We start from the raw sequence: 21,164 nt of genomic DNA, 5'->3' as shown, positions 1-21,164 counted from the left end.
TAACACACCTAACACACAGTATGAGTGCAGATCAATCCCTGCTCTCCGTTATCACCCAGATGAGGATGGGTTCCCTGTTGAGTCTGGTTCCTCTCAAGGTTTCTTCCTATTACCATCTCAGGGAGTTTTTCCTTGCCACTGTCGCCATCGGCTTGTTCATCAGGGACTATCTGACCATTTTGATTTATACACATTCACATCTCATACAAACTTAAATAATTCTTTTGATTGTGTAAAGCTGCTATATGACAATTGTTAAATAAATAAAAAAGCAATAGTCCCTGATGAACAAGCTGATGGTGATAGTGTCAAGGAAAAACTCCCTGAAAATCACTGAACTGTCATAAACTCAACCTCAGAACTTAAATCAGTTTAATGTTTATAATCCTGGCAGCTCTCAGCCCTGATATGGATTTTTACCCATGATTAGTGATTAGAGATTGGTCTTTCATGAACGATTCATTCTTTTTAAACTAATCTTTAACGTGACTCAGATGAACGAGTAGTCTCGTAGAGTGATTCGTTCATTTTCTATTGGGCGCAAAAAGCATTGCAAAACCTCTGTATGTTATATACAGGAAACAGAAACGAGTCGTTACCTTTGAGCCTTTTTGGTCCTGAATCATTCGTTCTTTTGTCATGTGACTCATAAACGCTATGGAGCGCAGTACACAGGAAACAGTACTGAACGATTCACAGCAATAAGTCTTCAAGTCTTCTTGTTTGTTCTTTTGTCACGTGACTCCTATAGACACAATGCGGTGCAATAGATTCAAAAGAACGAACAACTCAGACTGGAAGATATGATGATGAGCTCCTCATTCTGTTCATTATAATATGTCCTTACCCAGATAGCACACACACGTTGCGGAGACGTCTATGCGACATCATCGTTTTCATTTGTCAGATGTCTGGCAGAGGGTGTTTGCTCATCTGGCAGACGTCGCCGAGACGTCTGTGAACGACGCTTAGCCTACATATTTAAGACGTAAATGAATTAAAACGTCCCTGATCCACTTTTTAGACGATGTTAATCAGATGTTCATCGTCTGCCAAATGTCTGATTCATGTCGGATAGACGTTGTTTTATTAAAACACCCCCCTCCCATTATTTTTATTAAATACCCTCAGTTAATTATAATTAACCATGGTCAACAGAATTCTGTGAAGGAAGGAAGCATAAGACAATCGGGATAAAACAGAGATTTTTATTTTATATTTCATAAAAACACTGTTTTACACCAGCAGTAACTTACAAATTTGAAAAGATGTACAAAACATAAAACACCACAAATAAGTATTAATCATAGAAAAAAAATGATACACCAACAGAAACGTTATGTACTTTAACTGTATGTACACGTTATGACTTTTAAATATGACCGTTAGATACGGTTGGTCAGGAGGGGCACTGGTGGCTCAGTGGTGGGTGTTTCGCCTGCCATGCGGAAGGCCCAGGTTAAATCCCAGCCAGTGCCCAAGCCCCAGCCACTGGATGCAGTGCTGGTCCCAAGCCCGGATAAAATAAGAGGGTTGCGTCAGGAAGGGCATCCGGCGTAAAACCTGTGCCAAATTGTAGTGCGGACTGGGTATTCCGCTGTGGCGACCCCTTGCTGGGAGCACGCGCATATAACCGTCGGTATTTTAAGTGTGATTAAAAACACAAGAAATAGCTTAAACCAAAATAACGTGACTAAAAATTGCTAAACAGCAGGTGACATTTATGTTCAGTATTTTGTTTCTATTTAGAAATATGGGAATTAATTCCTGCTTACCTTTTTCACACGCCCGCCAAACGTTGGTCTTCTCAACAAACTGTTCTTCTTCTTCTTCTTCTTCTTCTGAGTTTAACGGCGGGTTGCATCCGTAAGTGCACTAACGCCACCTTCTGTTTAATTCTCCTCTGGTGTTTCTCCACTTTATTTCCAGATTATTTATATATATATATATATATATATATATATATATATATATATATATATATATCCCGTCCACATACCAGCAAACTTTGGATGATAAAGATATGTCGTATAGACGTTGTATAGATGTAAAGACAATGTATCATTTAACAGCTCAAACAGGCGATCTACAGACGATCAAAATACGACTATAAAAAAACCAACGCGATGTTTACCAGATGATACGCTCTTTAGCAGACGTCTCCGCGACGTACCTGTGCTTTCTGGGTAGCTGCATTGTAATATTTTCATTACTGAAGACAAAATTTGTGTATGTATTCGTGTTGGGAGTCTTTTTTTATTGAAAATGTAACATTTAATTTTATTTCTTATCAAAAGATCAAAATGAATGAAATGACTCAAAAAAAGATTCGATTGAAAGATTTGATGAAAGAGATTCAAAGAACTGAGTCACTAAAATGATTCAAACTCCACGGCACAAATCACTTTAAATAAGACACAGTCACTTTTTATGCATACTTGCACACCACAGCTATTAAAATATTCTAAATCTGTTGACAAATTTCTATTTTCTTTCTATACTTTTCTACTTGATATATTGATATTTTGCTTTTTTATAGATATCTTGTTCTTATTTGTAAAGTTTATTTTACTATTACTTTGTACAGTACATTTGCACTAGTCAATCTTATTTTCTAACATACTTCTTTTATTACAGTATATTTTACTTTGTACAGCATATTTTACTAGTTAATTTTATTTTTAAAGTATTTCTTTTATTTCTTATTTTACTTTGTCCAGAATATTTTACTAGTGTAACGGTTAACCCCTAGAGGGCGCCAAAGCGCCTGGGTTTGTTTTATGTTGTAGTTTTTGTTTTAGTTGGACCTCATGTCCCAGACTGCACCTCGGTCAGGTGACATAAGGATTCACCTGAACCGAGGTAAGGTAATTAAGTTGATTATAAAGAGCCTGACTGGAGCACAGTCAGGCGTCTAGCTTTTGTTGAAATTTATATGCTTTATGTCGGTGTTTGTTTTATGTGTTTATTTAAGTTTAATAAAAGCCTATCTTGAAACGCCAGCTCGCCTCCTGCAAATATGCCACGACCGCACACACACCGATTGAGGAAGCATGACAACTAGTTAATTTTATTTTTAAAGTATTTCTTTTATTTCTTATTTTACTTTGTACAGAATATTTTACTAGTTAATTTTATTTTTAAAGTATTTATTTTATTTCTTATTTTACTTTGTACAGCATATTTTACTAGTTAATTTTATTTTTTTAAGTATTTCTTTCATTCCTATTATTTCTTATGTATAAGCTTGTACTATTCTTTTCCTTTAAGGTAACTAGCAGTCGTATAAGCATTTCACTGCATATCGTACTGTGTATGACTGTGTATGTGACAAATAAAATTTGAATTTGAATTCGAATTCCCATCACTACCCATGATGCATATGTAACAAAGTGTAAAAATAAATGAATGCATAAGTGGGGACAGCGCCGTCTGTTGGGCCGTCATGGTATTTGATGTGTAGAATAAGGATCGCCCCCAGCAGAGTAAGGAGACACACTGTGGGTGAGTAGCGTGGTTAAAACTATTAGAGAAATATCAGTTATTAAAAACACATAAATAACAATTTTTTTGTGGATTCATCCGTTTGTGAACTTGTTCGGTAACTGTTATGACTCATTTGGCATCAAATGTGTTATTTATTATTGGGTTAATTTGACTTTTTGTTTTTTTAGACTCAAATTAAAATTCTAAATCAAATTAAAATTTTATTTGTCACATACACAGTCATACACACTATGAAATGCAGTGAAATGCTTACAAGACCGCCAGTGACCTTAAAAAGAAAATAAAAACTATATATAAGGAATAAAATATTAATAAAAAGAAATAGGAAGAAAATAAAATTAACTAGTAAAATAAACTGTACAAATAAAGGGCATAATAAAAAATATTACAAAATATAGAAATATAGGAATATGGGGGTGGGGGTATCTTATCGCCTGCGTAAAGAAGCTCCTCCTCAGTCTCTCTGTGTTGGCCTTTAGGGAGCGGAATCGCTTTCCAGACCGCAACAGAGAGAACAGTCCATTGCTGAGGTCGATGAAGAGCATTTTATCATAATTCCCTTTCCTAGTGTCCAGGTGAGTAAGTGATGTGTGGAGATGTGAGATTGCAAACAATCTCACATCTCCTACTTGACTTGTAGTTAATCTGTGTTATCTTGTGTTTTATGTAGAGCTGATTTATTTCTCATGCGACAAAATCTTTATTTCCACATTATATCCTCATTGTGCAGGTATGTTACAGAAAATGTCGTTTTAAATTGTTTGAAGGATTAATTGGTTAATTTGTTTAGGGGTTGTGCATGTTCATCACTAGGGGATATTATCACTTGAATGCAATTGAATCATAATTAAATGTATGTAATTTGTAATGTTTATTGTAACTGTCAACTTAAAGAAAAGAAATTCCACTATACGATTTTATTTTAAGAGATTTTATTTGATAAAGTATTTAAAATAAGAATACTGTTTTGAATTTAAATGAGCAGAGCTGATGAGACACGCTGTGGTGCTGATTAATTTCTCATGCAACCAAATCCTTATTTTCACATTATATCCTCATGGTGCAGAGGCCATCCAGGCAAGACCGTCACACATAGCAGCTTTTAAAGTAAACTAATAGTCACGCAACGAAGAGCTCACTAGTGTCCTCTGGTGGCCATGCTCTGTATCTGAGAAATAGGTCAGAATTTTAAATCCGTGAAGACACTTCTGAGTTTTAGATATTTTTCTTCAAAAAATTAAAAATCACATCCAAATATCTGATTGAATTAATGAAAAAAGACAGTATCTGTTGTTATGTGCAAAAACCTCTTTAATAATTAATCAGCAGTAGACAAATACACACATTACAGGGCAATAAAATACATAATGAAATATTTTACAAATATTTTCATATTAAACAGAAAAACAACAATAAACCTTAAATCAGTTACAAAAGTTATTTTCTTCTTCTTTTTTTCCTTTGCAGGTTTTGTTACAATTCTAAACAAATTTAGCAATTTGCTCCAATCCACACAAGATGCTGTGCTGCTTGTTCATGTGTGAATAGTTGAACCTGTAGGATTATAGAAGAATTGGCGATATTTTATAAATTATAATATTTTTAGTCTTTCGGCTGTTCCCGTCAATAAGTCGCCACAGCGGGCCATCCGAACCGCACAACCACTTGGCACAGGTTTTACGCTGATGCCCTTCATATATACAAACATACAGAGTCAGCTAGAATAATGTATTCACACTTAAACATGAAAAATATCATCTCTTTAGATAATCACGTGACTAATGCCATGTTTAGAAGAAACATAACACTACACATTGCTGCCATAATTCGATTCAAGGTTATACTAAATACTAAATATTAAAATAAGTGCTATTTATAACATAAACAAATAAAAAAAATTATTAATATTAATAATATCAGAATTACTATAAGTAAGACAGTATAAATCTTACATTCTCATTATAGGCCAAGCCTTTCTACAGGTCTGATCCTAGATTAGAAATAAACAGAGGAACAGAGATCGATCTACTGAATGCTTAAAATATAGCCTAAGACTGACCTCAAATTTAGTTCCTTTTCAAACCTCGTTAAACCTCATTTCCGTTTAAAGTGGATATTGAGAATTAGTTCATTTTCTTTGTACTTGCATGTGAATGGTACTTTAATTTTATCTGTTTGATATCAATTTGTTTTAAAAGGTGCTATATAAATGAATATTGATTTGATTAAGAAAAAACATGAATATTAATATATATCATTCAACATATCATCCTTTATTTAAAAACACCTATTAACAGTTAATTATCATGTTTTACTCCTTTTATACATTTTTTTTTAATCACAAAAGCCAAACAAACAAAGATAAAAACAATCTGTAAATATCGGCAGTTATTAATACCAGCAAAACAGCAAAATCGTATTTCCTAGCAAACAGTCCTGACTCGGGTAAGTGTGTAGTGCTGCAGGCGGTGAGAGTCAGAACACAGTAGCAGGTTAGACTAAAAATATCAACAGATAAATTGTATAACATTTTAACTAAAAACACTAAACCTAATGACTGCAGTATGACAGTCTGGTAAACCTACGGTCCTCACACACACACACACACACACACACACACACATCACATACATTACTCTCATTATCTCAGTCTGGACTGATGCAGTGTGTAACACTAACATGTTTCTGCAGAAAAGCGCTAACAGGAAGTTAAATACAGTGCCATGATAAAGAATCACAGCGTGAGAGAAGCAGCATTCGAGTTAAACTAAAGCAGAATAAATTTAATGGACAATCAGAAGCTCCATCAGGGAAGACTTTTCACTCCACACTCTTTTCCATCTCTCCATTCTCTTTACTTCCATTTTCAGATCCAACACCTTTTCCTTCAGCAGGGATGAACGGTTTCTCTTCAGATCTGGAAGGAGATTGATCCATCTTTCCCATTGTTTCACCGCATTCATCATAATCTTCTGTCCTGTACTCACTCCCTTCATCACAAGGTGCAAACCGCTTTCGCTTAAAGAAACCACACTGAGGACGAGAGAGAGAGAGCGACAGAGAGTTTTAGCATTTTATACACGCTGTACTGTGAAATGATTTAAGGGAGGAGACTATTTACATTTACACACACACACACACACACACGTCTATTAGTGTATTTACTTTTCTATTTTAAAGGAAAACCCTGTGACCCTCCACCCCACCAATAACACCAACCCCTCTTTAAGTCTTAGTTCAGTTTATTTTAAGTTCATTCTCCCTGTTACATTTCATTAAGTGTGTAGGTGCGTCCATTGTTTATTTGTTTCTCCATGTGTTTTTGCGGTTCTCCCTGTGTGTGCGGTGCTGCATCCTGCTTTTTTACTACTCTGTGCTTCAGTGTTCCGCTGCGGGTATTTTGTTTGGCGATGTTTTCTGTGGTGAAGGTCTCGTCTCTTCTTCTCCTGGGTTTAGCTGCAGTGTTTTCTTTGGGTGCCGGTGGTGGTGTGCAGTTCTGTGGCTCCTGGACCTCTCCAGTGCAGACGTTAGGGGCGTGGTCAGTGTTTAGGGGCGTGGTCGCTGTCAGCGCTGAATACCGTATGTGCATCAGGATTTACACTCGTGTTGTGTGTCTCTGTGATGCTGGTATGTTCAGGACTGATCTTCATAACTTGGGTGTGTCGCTTCGTAACTTCGTAAAGTTCCACAGCGTTTTCCCACCGGTTGTTCTCGTGCTGCTGCCGCTGTTTCCCGGCTGAGTTACCCCCTGAGCTACCCAGCTGCACACCTCAATGCAGACAGCTCAGCCTTTTATTTCCACTGTCATCACACTCAAAAAAATCCTTAGCTACTCCATGGTGGCAAAAACAGTATAACCGTTCTCCCCCTCTTTACACTTAAAATGTGTAAAAAAAATGTTTCTTCCTGGTTATATAAACCATTAAAATCTGCCTGCGGAAGAACAGGATGTGTCTCACGCAGCAGCTCTTACACCCGAGCAGCTGATAAACTTCCCAATTCCTTCATTATTGCTTCAACCTTAAACGGGAACGAGTGCATGCTTTTATATTACCACTCTTGTCACAGGTACAGACAGAGGATTAACTCCCAGATATATTCCGCTCTTTGTGAGGAACACTACCACTGCTTTGTTCATCCAGGAGGCAGAGTAGATGTTCTCACACCTGACCTGCTCTCCTACCGCTAGCAGCACCTCCTCTACCTGTTCTCCATTCTACAGCACACACCTAATGCCGTCCCGGAGAGACTGAGTTGCCCCATTCACTCTCTTTCACTCTAAACTTTTTTTCGTTGTTGTAACAACATTAACTAATAAAAAAAGGAAAGTCAAAACTTGGCAAGATGTGAAACAGCCTTCCACGCGTTCTCATCACAGAAAGAGAGAGAGAGAGATTGTTCTAATCTTCACAGGCAGGTGTTTTTAATCCTTCACGTCTAATGCAACAGTGTTGAAGTGTTCCAGTTTCTCCTGGTGTATACTGATGATACTGGTTTGTGCCAGTGTATATTTGTGAGGTGTGTATTGGGGTGTACTAGTCAGTGTTGGTGTTCATATGCAGTGTGTACCAGTGTGTGGTGTGTATTGGCGTGTATTGGTGGGTAGTATGAAATGGAATGTGTTGTGTTTAATGCCAAGTTCTGAGTACTGACTGCATCCTATAATGGACAAACATTACTGAGCTGAGCTCTGATTGGATCTCACCTTCCACAGCAGGATGATGAAGATGAAAAGCAGTAAAAGTCCTCCTCCTACGCCTGTTCCGATTATCATAATCATATCAGGAGGAACAACCAGCTCTGCTTTTACACTGATCTATAAACACACACACACACACATTTAAAAATGCTCTGACAATCATGACCATGTTTGTGTTCTAATAAAGTCTGTGGGAAAATGTTCCTGTGCTTGGTGGTTTAGATGTTCTCAGACATGTGAGATAGACAATTGGTTGCTTTATAGTCATTATTTTGCAAGACTTTTAGTCACACTACCACCACCACTGATGTCTCACACCACTCTGTGTGTGTGTGTGTGGGGGGGGGGGGGGGGGGGTCATTTTAACAGTATATCTCAGTATATGACTTGGGCTACGTGTTCAGCTATAATTCAAAGCCACATCTGAGATGTCACATGCACTTTGTCACTGTTTAGATTTTCACAAGAAATAAGAAGAAATTTGCAACATCACTTGTGACATTATGGGGTTCTTTAATTCCTCTTTCTCTCTCTCTAAGATTTTCTTTATTTCTGCAATTCTTGACTTCCAGGTAAAGCTTGACCCCGCCCCCACTGCCACACACTTTTATTACACAATCTGTGATCATCATAAAATGCAAAGGCGTGACCACTATCGCAGGACAAATGAAGCAGAAAATGCATGTCTTTCAGGGCAGAAGTCTTTGTAGGATGTAAATCTTCAAGGCCAGGGCACAAACTGTATAAAAGGACCTGGACAAACCCTCCCTGACACCACTATGTTTTCTGAAGAGTGTTTTCGGAGCTCTTGGCAGGAGCCTGACTGTTGCTTGGAACACACCTTCTTACATCAGTTATCTCTCGCCCAGATAAAATGCTAAAGCATTAAACATTAATTAATATGCAAAAAAGACTTTGCGTTTGATTTAAGACCATCATCCATACCCTACATGTCATCCCATGTTAACTCCTAATTACAGATTTATGGCTTAATATAATTATAACTTGTGAGTTGGACAGAATTCAACTGGAGGTAGCTTCCATTAAACACAAACTTTTAGTCTAATATATAACTCTATAGTGCAATACATATATATAACCCTATAAGTCGAATATACAATGTGTGCAATACAGCCTCTGAAAATGTGCAATACACTATGTATAGTCTATGTCTAATTTCCTGCATAATATATCTCTGACTGCTCTTATTAATATTAATGTATATACATATTTACACCCTCATATTTATACTACTATGCTATCTTTGTGGCTTAAACTGGACCTGGGTCCTAATTTCGTACCAGAACATGGAAGTGTGCTGGTATGACAATAAAGATCCTTGATTCCTTGAATCCTTCTTGGCCCAGGGGTACAGCAGCAAAATGTATAACACCCTCATTGTACTGCAGTTTATGACACTGATAACGTTGTGCTGAAGATTATTTACACATCATATATTCATCACAAGGTATTGCTATTGGTTCATGTACAGTACCATATTTCAACACAGGTGCAGAAGTCATCTAAAAGCTGGGGGTTTATTCTGGTTTCCCCTGGGTGTCCTGGTTTCTGTCTTTGTTTCCCAGCATGCACTGCACCGGGATTTTGGCAGTAACATTAGCACGTTTCAGGTGAAGAAATTTGGAATGAGGATGCTGACTGTCACTGAGGCTGTCATAGTCTGGTAGCGATGGGGGAAGACCAAAACTGGATGCATTGGCCAGCATCTTAATGCCAGCTGAATCTCAGGAGCTGGCTGTAACTATACACTAAACTTCAAGGCAGCAGTCACAGTCCATTAGCGGCTCACCCTCGGCAAGCTGCCCAGCGACAAAGAACACTCCTCAAAACAAACACGCCATGGCACTCAAAGCAGACTTTATCTATCTCAGATCTCTCTGACTACTCCTGATATTATATAACTAATATTCTTTTATTCAGGGGCCAAGACCATCAGCCAAGTTGTGCCACTAGCCACGTCATATTTGGTGACCCTGCCCCTCACTTTCCCTCTGATGAAGTAGCCGCAATGCTGTATGAGCTTCTTAGTTTCAATTTCCTTCGTGAGTGAGAAGCAAAACATTAGGGTGTGTTCCCATCATGGGTGAATCATGATACCGGCCCGACAGTAATTCACCACTGACAGCTAACCCCACTGAACATTTACACCACTGACTGACACACACAGTCAGTTATATATTGGTTTATTCTATCATTTTCTTCCTTGATCCAGTAAACTGTAAACACACACACACAATAAACTGAGACAGGAAACAGAACCTACATGAGCACGATGAAATCTGCTGGAATCGTTCTGTAAAATAAAATAAAGGGGAATTAAAAATAAGCAAAAAGACACTAATTTATGACAAACACATACACTGTGTATTGTGTGTGTGTGTGTGTGTGTGTGTGTGCGTGCGTGTGTGTGTGTGTTTCTCTCCTCACCTCGCTGTGACCAGATAACTGATGATAAAACTTTTTATCAAAGTCCAGCTGAGCAAAGACTGAAAAATCGTCCTCCTCCTTGAAACCACTGAAAGACCATTTCTGTAGAGGAACAGAAGAAAGTGAGTCAGCTGTACAGTTACAGTATGTGTGTGTGTGTGTGTGTGTGTGTGTGTGTTACCTCTGAATATTGCTGTTTATTAGGGAACGTGACGTTTGCACTCAGATTAATATAGACAACAGACCCGGGATCCAGTGAGAAAGGTCGACAGGTGAAATTCACAAACTGCTCCGTCAAAATGTCCTGCAGTGAAAACACTGTGTCAGTAACTGAACATTACATCATGACAAAAACTGTTCATTCCTATGTAAAGGCCTGTAATATATGATGTACTGTCTTTATACAGCACAGTCGAGTTATTAACATAGTCAGGTTTTACACATGATTTAGAAACACACAGAGCTGTGCAGAAGGTCCCACAATTTACAGACCAGAAACCAATTTGTAAGTGCTGAAAATGTTTGTCTTTTATTTTTGAATTGTGATTTGTATTTCCAGGATGTTCGGTCACATGGGTGGTGCAGGTGGATATTTATCTAATTGTGTTTGTTGTCTGAGTAGTGGGAGAGAGGGGGCGAGTAGTGGGAGCGCTCACTTTCTGTTGACCGCCATAAGCCGTATGCTGTAATGTTCTTTTATATGTTACACTGTGTTGTTAATAAAAGGGTGAATACAAATGAACGGGAACGCGTCACAGAGGAATTCCTTCTACTTAGCCTTTCAGCGGCTATAGGGTGTCGCTACAGGCTAGTCAACAGAAATTTGCTTCGCATATTTGGATTATGGACGCATTTTGGAACGGCTTTTACTGGCACAACGTATGTTCATCTCATTGAGCTGTAAAGTGGAGCAGCCGACACACGACGACACGCAGAGAGGCAGAATGAGGTATGTCTGCGGTTTAAATGGATTCTAGCTGCATTGCTGTTAAGGGAGATGCGGTGATAGCCGCTATATTTAATTGGCATTGGATTGACATGCAGTGTGAATTGCTCTTGCGTGTTAGGAGCTCACGTGTGCTGCCCTACTAAGTTCATTCATTCATTGTTGGCTCTGTGCGCGCTGATTGTGATGTTATGTGGGATTGAGTTCAGCGGATTGTTGGTTTTAAGAATGAACTCTGAGGAGATGGAACACGCTGCTGATAGCAGCAAATGAGAGCATAAGCCCATGGCAAAGGCCATGGCGGCTAAAATTGAAGCCTTACAAAAGGATCGCAAGAGTAAAGTGAATAAAGTAAAGAATATAATTGTGTCCATGAAAGAGTTGATGAAATGTGATTATAAGGAGTCTCAAGTGTCTTCCATGTTGAAAACAATACAACTGTTGATGGATGGTGCACGTGTGTTACACAGAGATGTATTACCTTTGCTTCTTTCTGAGGAACAAACTAAACAAAATGAATGGTTTGATTCAGTTTCCAAACATTACAATGGCTTTGTGAAAAATGTTGAAGATTGACTAACTGAAACTGGGAAAAGGTGTGATGAAAGTGTTTTAAATGCTCAAATAATGGATGCACATTCTGCTCAAGGAAATGAGAATGAAAATCTTGGTGCTGCACCTTTGGATTCTTAAAATTCTAGGACTGTGGAATCAAATGCAACCTCTCAGAATATTTGTGACTCTGATATTGCACCCTTTGTTGAAGCTGTGTCCACAACACAAAGTTCTCAGCCTGCTGATGTAATTCAACAGAATGAATGGGATAGTGTTTCAAATATAAGTAGCAAAGGATCTACTAAAACGTTGTTGTCATCTCATGGATCTCGATTCAGTTGCTCTTCCATTTTGTCTACTCGTCTTAAGGCTGAGGCAGACTCGGCTGCCTTAAGGGCCTCTCATCAAATGCTGCAGATGAAACACGCCTGGAAAGAGCAAGAGGAACAGTTGAGGAGAAGGAAGGAAAGATTGAAGTTGGAAATGAAATTGGCAGAGTCAATGGCCAGGGTAAAGGTTTATCTAAATGTAGATACAGAATCGCATGCTTCTGTTAACAATATTGTTGCAAACCCTCGCCATTCTGATGTGGAATCATGTGCCCTTTCAACTAGCAACACTTTGCCTACACTAAGGATTTCAAATCATTCTCAATCCCAGTCAGTGCAACAGCAACAGTCAACAGGATCTAAAACAAAGGTTTCACAGTCTGCAGTACTTAATGTACCATCATTGGTTAACCAGAGTGTCGGACCCAGTGTTCAAAATGATGTGAGTAGCCAGAACATACTTAAGCTTATTGATAAGCAAAATGAAATAGCTACCTTGCTGGTAAAACTTGTCTTCGCTTCCACCCAGAGAAATCCCCTATTTTGAAGGAGACCAATTGCGTTTTCATGAGTTCATGCGCTCATTTGAAGAAGTTGTTGAAAGGAGAGCAGACAGTCCAAGAGATTGTCTCCACTTCTTGGAGCAATATACGCATGGACAACCAAAGGAACTTGTTATGAGTTGCCAGCACATGATCCCTTCGCAAGGTTATCTAAGAGCTAAGACCTTGCTTAAGGAAAACTTTGACAATAAGGTGAAAATAGCTTCATCATATATGGAAAAGGCTTTTTCTTGGAAGGTTATAAAATCTGAAGACGCTAGGGCTCTACAAGATTATGGTCTTTTCTTAAGGAGTTGTTGTAATGCTATGGTTGATGTTCACTATATGAATGAGTTGAATCTCACTTCTAATATGCAAGTTATCCTTTCAAAGCTTCCTTATAAATTAAAAGATAAATGAAGAGCTGTTGCATATGATCTTAAGGAGCAAGGCCACAATCAAATCACCTTCTCTGAAAATTCTCACAGATCCGGTGTTTGGCAACATTCAGGAAACTTCACCTGCTGGAGGTAGAAAGGCGAGTACTAGAACGATCTTATCAAAACCCAGAAGCAGTTTTGCAACCACTATTACTGCTACACCAGAGGTAAAGGATCACAGTAGGTGATCTACTAATAGAATTTGTCTCTTTTGTGATGGAGAACACTTGTTGGACGAATCATAGAGAAAAAAATAATTTCTTGAAAATGAAAGGAATTTGTTTCAGCTGTTTGAGTACAGGACATATTAGTAGGGACTGCAAGAGGAGAAGTATTTGTAATGTATGTACTCTCAAACACCCAAGTTTTTTGCACATTCATCCTTATATGAAAGAAGACTCTTTGGACAAAAAAAGGTCTGAATTAAAACCAGCAGTCTCTCTTCAATCTAGTGGTGTTACTGGGGCTGGTAAAGACATCTGTGCATTGTCTATTGTTTGTATAGTTTGTGTTAAATCAAAACGGGGTAACAATGTTGTAAAGACATATGCATTTCTTGACTCTGGGAGTTCTGCTTCATTTTGCACGGAGAGTTTGATGAACAAGCTTAATCTTACTGGAAAGAAAGTGAATATTCTGCTCAGGACTATGAGTCAGGATAAATCTGTTGGTAGCTATGTTCTGAAGGACCTGGAAGTTTCTGGGCTGAAGCAAGAATATTACTGTGCCTTGCCAGAGGTGTATACTCAAAAGAACATGCCAGTGACTACAGCAAACATTGCTTCCCAGAAAGATCTTGAACGTTGGCCACATTTGAGTCACATATGTTTGCCAACAATAAATGCCAACATTGAGCTTTTAATTAGAACTAATGTTCCAGAAGCATTGGAGCCTTGGCAGGTTGTACGTAGTGAAGATAATGGCCCAAATGCCATACGGACAATGCTTGGTTGGACAGTTAACGGACCTCTCAAGGGAGTGAGTATGAATAAAGATACTGATGATGATAGTGCTGAAAGACTTCCTGTGACTGTGAATAGAATTGCTGTACTGAAGTTGGAGGAATTATGGAAACAGCAGTTTAAGGCTGACTTTCCCAAGACTGTACATGGGGAACAGATAGCAATGTCAAAAGAAGACCATCAATTTATGGATTTTATGTCTCATTCAGCAAAACTGATCAATGGTCATTATAGCATTGGTCTACCATTTAGAAATGCTGAAGTGGTCATGCCAATGAATAGGAGAGTTGCGGAACAATGTGCCTTAAGTCTTCAAAAAAGGGTTTAAGTTGAATAGTTCCTTTCATGCAAATTATATAGCCTTCATGGAGGATGTTATTCAAAAAGGTTATGCAGAAAAGGTACCCATGGCAGAATTGAAAAGATGTGATGGACGTCTGTGGTATATACCACATCATGGGGTATATCATCCCAAAAAACAAAAAATTCGAGTTGTGTTCGATTGTGGAGCTTCTTTTCAGGGTGTAACCTTGAATAGCATGCTCCTACCAGGTCCCGACTTAACCAACTCACTCTCGAATGTCCTTGTACGATTTGGACTTGAGCCTGTTGCCATGATGGCTGACATCGAAGCCATGTTCTATCAAGTCAGAGATTATCCAGAAGACTGTGATATCTTGAGATTTTTGTGGTGGCCAGAAGGTAACATAAATCACAGTCTGGAAGAATACAGAATGCTGTACCATCTGTTTGGTGCGACATCCTCACCAAGTTGTTCAAGTTTTGCCTTGAGGAAATGTGCGACAGATCAAAGGAATCTATTTGACTCCAAGACACTGGATGTTGTCTTTGATAATTTCTATGTGGATGATTGTCTTGTTTCAGTTCCTTCAGAATCAGATGATGTGCAGTTATACAAAGATTTAACTAGTATGTGTGTCAATGGAGGGTTTAAATTGACCAAATGGATGAGTAACAACCATGTTGTATTGACTGCTATACCCGAAAAGGACAGAGAGACAAAGGTAAGGGATTCAGATTTTGATTATGATGCTTTAACTCTGGAAAGAGCTTTGGGAGTACAATGGTGTGCTGAATCAGATGCCTTTCAGTTTAAAGTTGTAGTTAAAGACAGACCTCTTACTAGGAGAGGAATTCTCTCAGTGGTTAGTTCCATTTACGATCCTCTAGGATTTCTGTCACCTGTGATTTTGTCTGCCAAAAGGATATTACAAGATATTTGTAGAGAAGGAATAAAATGGGAAAATGTTATTCCTCCTGTATATGTTCAACGTTGGATGAACTGACTGGATGATCTTCATCGTTTGGAGAGTTTTGAGGTCAAAAGATGTGTGAAGCCGGATGGGTTTGGAGAAGTAATGTCTGCTCAAATGCATCATTTCTCAGATGCTAGCGAGCAAGGATATGGTGTGGTATCCTATTTGTTGCTTTATAATGAGCAATTACTAGCACACTCTACTCTTCTGGTAAGCAAGGCAAGAGTTACACCTTTAAAGCCCATTACAATCCCTCGTCTGGAACTTACAGCTGCTACACTGGCTAGCCGCATTGACAAAATCTGGGTGAAAGAACTTAAGATGCCTTTTCAGGATTTAGTTCTTTGGACGGACAGTACTTCAGTACTTAAATCTATTCGAAATAAGACCTCAAGATTGTGAAGTGCTATGTGGCTAACAGAGTGTCTGAAATTTTAAGTGTTTCAGATGTAAAACAGTGGAGATATGCAAGTTCTTCAGAAAATCCTGCAGATTTGGCTTCTAGAGGAGTGAATGTGGATACATTCTTGAAGAATGAGTTGTGGATTTCTGGTCCCAAGTTCCTTGCTCAACCAGCAGAAGAGCGGCCAAGGGATTCAACGGACAGAGACTTGATGTTGTCTCACGACCCCAAGATCGAAAGGATTGCTCTGGTAAATAGGGTTCATGTCAAGAAAAAATTTGATCCAATATCACAACTCATCAATTATTTCTTTACTTGGATCCGATTTAAAAAAAGCTGTAGCATGGATACTACGTTTGAGAAAAATTTTGATGGACCCTAGCAAGGAAAGGAAGAGGCTGCAGGCTGCTCTTGTTTGTTGTATAGATCCATATCTACAGAAGATGACTATTGACAAGGAAATGCAGATGTTTAAATGTTCTGTGTGTAAAGACTTGCTTTTAGTGGAAGACCTGGAAAAGGCTGAAATAGAAATCATTCGATTCTGTCATAAGAAGAAATTCTCTGAGGAGCTGACAAGTCTTGGAAGGGAGGAAGTAGTTAAGCGAAACAGTCCACTCTATAGCCTCAATCCTATATTACAATCTGATATTGTCAAGGTTGGTGGACGTCTTGGTAAAGCATTAATATCTGAAGTATCAAAACACCTGATTATATTGGCTAAAGAGTGGCATATTTCTAATTTGATTCTGCGTCAAATTCATGAAGAGGTGGGACATAATGGAATGAATTACATGCTGGCTGCCCTTCGACAACGATATTAAATCCCTGGAGCTAGTGGAGCCATAAGGAGAATTCTTGCAAAACGTGTAGTGTGCAAAAGATTCCATGGAATTCCTGGCCATCAACAAATGGCTGATTTACCTCAAGATCAAGTTTCACCAGACAAACCACCCTTCACATGTGTTGGTGTTGATTGTTTTGGCCCTTTTGAGATCAAAAGAGGGAGAACAATCATAAAGTGCTATGGAGTCATTTTTACATGTCTGGCCATTAGAGCCGTTCGTCTTGAAACGACTGCATCATTAGACACGGATTCATTCATTCATGCATTAAGGTTGCATTTCATTGCTCGACGAGGACAAATTACTGAAATACGTTTAGATAATGGCACAAATTTTGTTGGAGGTGAACGTGTTATACAGGAAGCAATACAAAATTGGAATCATAGGCAGATCAACGATGTTCTTCCTCAAAATAAAATAAAATGGATCTTTAATCCTCCAACTGGTTCTCACCATGAAGGGATCTGGATAAGGCTCATCAGGTCAATAAAGAAAATTCTGAATTCCATTTTGCGAGGACTAAACTTGGATAAAGAGGGCCTTTATACATTCTTGTGTGTATAATAATCGACCCATAACCAGAACTTCTTTGGATCCCAATGATTTGGAGGCTTTAACACCTAATCATCTCCTCCTACTTAAGACAGAACTTGCATTGCCACCTGGGTTGTTTGTAAAAGAAGATTTGTATACCCATTGAAGATGGCGACAAATTCAATACTTGTCTAATATATTTTGAAAAAGATGGATAGGTGAATATCTACCTTTACTTCAGGAACGGCAAAAGTGGAAGGTTAAGACACGTAATTTTCAGTTGGGAGATGTTGTACTGGTAGTGGATGATAATGCACCTAGAAATTCTTGGATCATGGGCAAGATCATTGAGACGACACAAGACAAGAAAAAACTCCCTTTATTTCTCTATATAATCTCTTGCTACACTAATGCATTTATCCCAGTGTGTCACTAGAGCTTGGACACCATCAAGGTAGAAAGCTTTGGCAGGTCAGGACTGTACAGAGGATGTGGCAATAACTAAGTTCAATTCAATTCAATTTGATTTGTATAGTGCCAATTGCAGAGGTGGAAAATAGTAATAAAATGTTGTACTCAAGTAAAAGTACTGTTACTTTAGTAAACTTACTGAAGTACAAGTAAAGTTTGTTCTCCATCAATCTATCAGTGCAGTGGTTTCCAGGGTGCAATTTTTTTCCTTCCCCGTTGTATTATTCATATTATTTTTCATTTTCGTTCATTTATTTTTTACTTAGTAGTAAATATGATTTAAAATGTAGTAAAGTACAATTTGTTAAACAAAACATACTTAATTAAATAAGTAAGTAAAATTACAGATTTTAAAAAATAATTTTAAAAAGTAGAAGTACACAAAAAATCTAATCAATTATAGTAATGTGAGTAAATGTAATTCATTACTTTCCACCTCTGGGCAATCGTGATTGTCGCGAAGCAGCTTTACACAATCAAAAGAAACTCCCGGCCGAGTTCCTATAATGTGCAAGTGGTGTTAATGGATGATTGTAAGGACAGTTTCCACAGACAGATGCATCTCTTTTTCAAATTGGTGACAAATTATCTGTCAATTTTAAAGGGTCAGGCATTTAATTCACTGAATGTTCATGTAAACAACTGCAGTTGGCGCCAAAGTCACCTCGGCCAGGATAAACATACATGGGAGTAGTGCCTCCTTTAAAAGGTCTGCACTATTCAAGTGTTAAGAGTCTCATCACCTTTTGTGCTTACAGTCTTCTGTAAATGTCAATCACTTTCACGCCTTCATTTCAGCACACGTCCCAGTTTGAATTGAACGCCCCTTGTATATCTGTCAGATTATAGTTGGTTCTTTCAACAAAGACTCTGATTATGAGCAGCTCTGCAAATCACATGACTCTGTTTGTCCTGTACTTACATGTCACACCTGTTTTACTTTTGTGTCTTTGCACCCATATAAACATCTCTGGTGTTTTCTTGCTTGAGTAAAAACCTGAACTATGTGTGTTTCATTTCATTCATACTTCACTAATTTGCCTGCATGATCTGACAATATCTATAATTACACACAGTGTATCTATGTGTGTCACTGTAACGTGTGTGTGTGTGTGTGTGTGTGTGTGTGTGTGTGTCAGTGAGAGTTTCCTTTTATACAGAATTTCAGTAATGGCACGCAGGAGTCGAGTTCCATAAAAAACAATAATAAAATCAACAGGAAGTAAACAAACAATAACTTACATCATGTTTCTGAGGTGGTATGATGCTACAGACTGTAATATTCTGTAAGAAAATAAAGTTTATTAGTGTAGTCTGTAAATAATTATTAAACACACAGATAAGTATGTTTTTATAACAAGAAGTTTAACAATATCCTATTTTTTGTAACTGCAGTAAATGTGTAAAGTGCTGCTGATGCATCAAAGGTGGAGTCGTGAAGATGGAGTGGGCAATTTCACAATTTTTCATCTGTGCAGGATTAATGCTGTTCATATTTATATATTGTACAATGTTTGACTGCAGCAGCATGCCGGTGCTTCAGTCATCCCACTTCAATTGCACTTACAAAGACCCTCAGGATAAACTTTTTCTCAGGATGAAGCCTCAGGATGAAGCTTTCATTTTGCTATTTGGTCTTGTCTCAGTAGCAGTGGAATGGCTCAATCCTCATTGGGCTTTTCAACTTCTTCCTATATAACCAATATAAAGCATCCTAAGCAGCAACAAGAGGAAAGGAGCAAGCACAAAATCCCCACACACCACATCATGGGCACAATCATCAGACAGGTAGGATGTCGACAGAGACATAAACAATTATCGTTTAACACAATTGACACTAAAAGGCCTTAACAGAAGGCCAACATAATTAATAAGGGCCATCCTAAAATCCTGGCGAAGACAAGGAAAAAGACAGTACCATTAATGACTGGGAAGGATATGGACCAGAGGAGAGACGCTGGGTAACAGCAGAAGATATTCTAGATTCTCTGTTGATAAAGAAATTTAACACGAACCACCCTAACCAGTGTCAACCAGGCAGAAGAGGGAGAAGAAGGAAACGTATAAAGGGAAACTAAATACTCCTAGCATATAAGCTCTGACTCACCTGAGTACTAATTACACATAAACAAGATGCTCCTATCAGTACCTACATCCAGCTTTATTATTATTCACAAAAGGTAATAAATATAAGGTAAATGGTCGGGCAATTCTAATACACCAACCACGTTTTATATAACATGAACTAAGGTGGTTTCTATGTGAAGTGGTAATGGTGTTTCCAAGAAAAGGAACACAGGTTCCCTTGTTGGCAAGTTTTAATTTTTTTTGTTGCCTATACTTGTCCAAACTAGTCTCAAAGATCAGCACACAGAACCTCCACTCAGGTAGTTGAACACAACTGGTATGGTCAGGTAAAGCTTAAGGTCATTGTTACATTTAGGCATTTGGGAGACGCCCTTATCCTTTATCTCTTTTTACATCTGAGCAGTTGAGGGTTAGAACCCTTGCTTAAGGGCCCAACCACAACCTGGTTGTGGGATTCAAACCTGGGACCTTCCGAACTGTAGTCCAATGCCTTAACCACTGAGCTATCCCTATCCCCTAGCAACCACACAGTATCTTTATACACTGTTATGTGGTGTGGTATGGAGAGCCGCACCATGAGATGTTGTAATATTTATAAGAGCCCTAACGCCGGGCTTTAGATTTTGTTTAAAAAAAAATGTCTATGAAATAGAAGTGTGTGAGAGTTCTTGTGATATGCATGGGAAGACCTTCAATAACAGCATATTTATTGCATTTGTATAGTGCAAAATAATTATTTTTATTTAAATACTCATTAATATATATACCGATAAGATGGAATTATTATCCAGATGGAAGATCTTTTCATCAGTGTGATTCAGCATCCTGAAGCTTATTGTCACTGGCAGACCCTTCAGTCCCAGATTCCTCACCTGCACACACACACACACACACACACACACACACACACACACACACACACACAAGAGCCATATAAAGACTATAGATACACCTGTTCTATAGTCAGAGAAGACATTGGAGAGGCATTATAAAGTCCACAGAATTAGAATATTGGTTAAGTGTTGTGTAGAACTAGACTGAGAGTGTTGATGGTTAGTGAAATGGAGCATGCTGAACACAAGGGGTGTGTCATCTGCCTTATTTTAATGCTTGAATGT

The 21,164-nt window shown here is 38.3% G+C and overlaps 1 protein-coding gene across 1 annotated transcript in view; it reads right to left on the bottom strand.

Annotated features, from left to right (window-relative positions):
- Positions 1–4,797: 4,797 nt before the first annotated feature.
- LOC128506723 (integrin alpha-M-like) overlaps positions 4,798–21,164 on the bottom strand; it is a 100,052-nt gene continuing 83,685 nt past the window's right edge. Inside the window, exons 25-31 of the mRNA XM_053477289.1 lie at positions 20,814–20,918; positions 19,201–19,242; positions 10,836–10,958; positions 10,655–10,756; positions 10,491–10,520; positions 8,213–8,323; positions 4,798–6,540 (exon numbers count right to left, since the gene is read on the bottom strand). Coding sequence (XP_053333264.1) covers positions 6,328–6,540; positions 8,213–8,323; positions 10,491–10,520; positions 10,655–10,756; positions 10,836–10,958; positions 19,201–19,242; positions 20,814–20,918 — 726 coding nt within the window. The 3' untranslated portion in view covers positions 4,798–6,327. The remainder of the gene's footprint in view (positions 6,541–8,212; positions 8,324–10,490; positions 10,521–10,654; positions 10,757–10,835; positions 10,959–19,200; positions 19,243–20,813; positions 20,919–21,164) is intronic.

The sequence above is a fragment of the Clarias gariepinus genome, chromosome 18 (assembly GCF_024256425.1).
Source record: "Clarias gariepinus isolate MV-2021 ecotype Netherlands chromosome 18, CGAR_prim_01v2, whole genome shotgun sequence".
In the NCBI taxonomy this organism is placed as follows: Eukaryota; Metazoa; Chordata; class Actinopteri; order Siluriformes; family Clariidae; genus Clarias; species Clarias gariepinus.
Note: the sequence above shows the minus strand (reverse complement) of the source record. Positions and strands in the feature narration are given on the sequence as shown.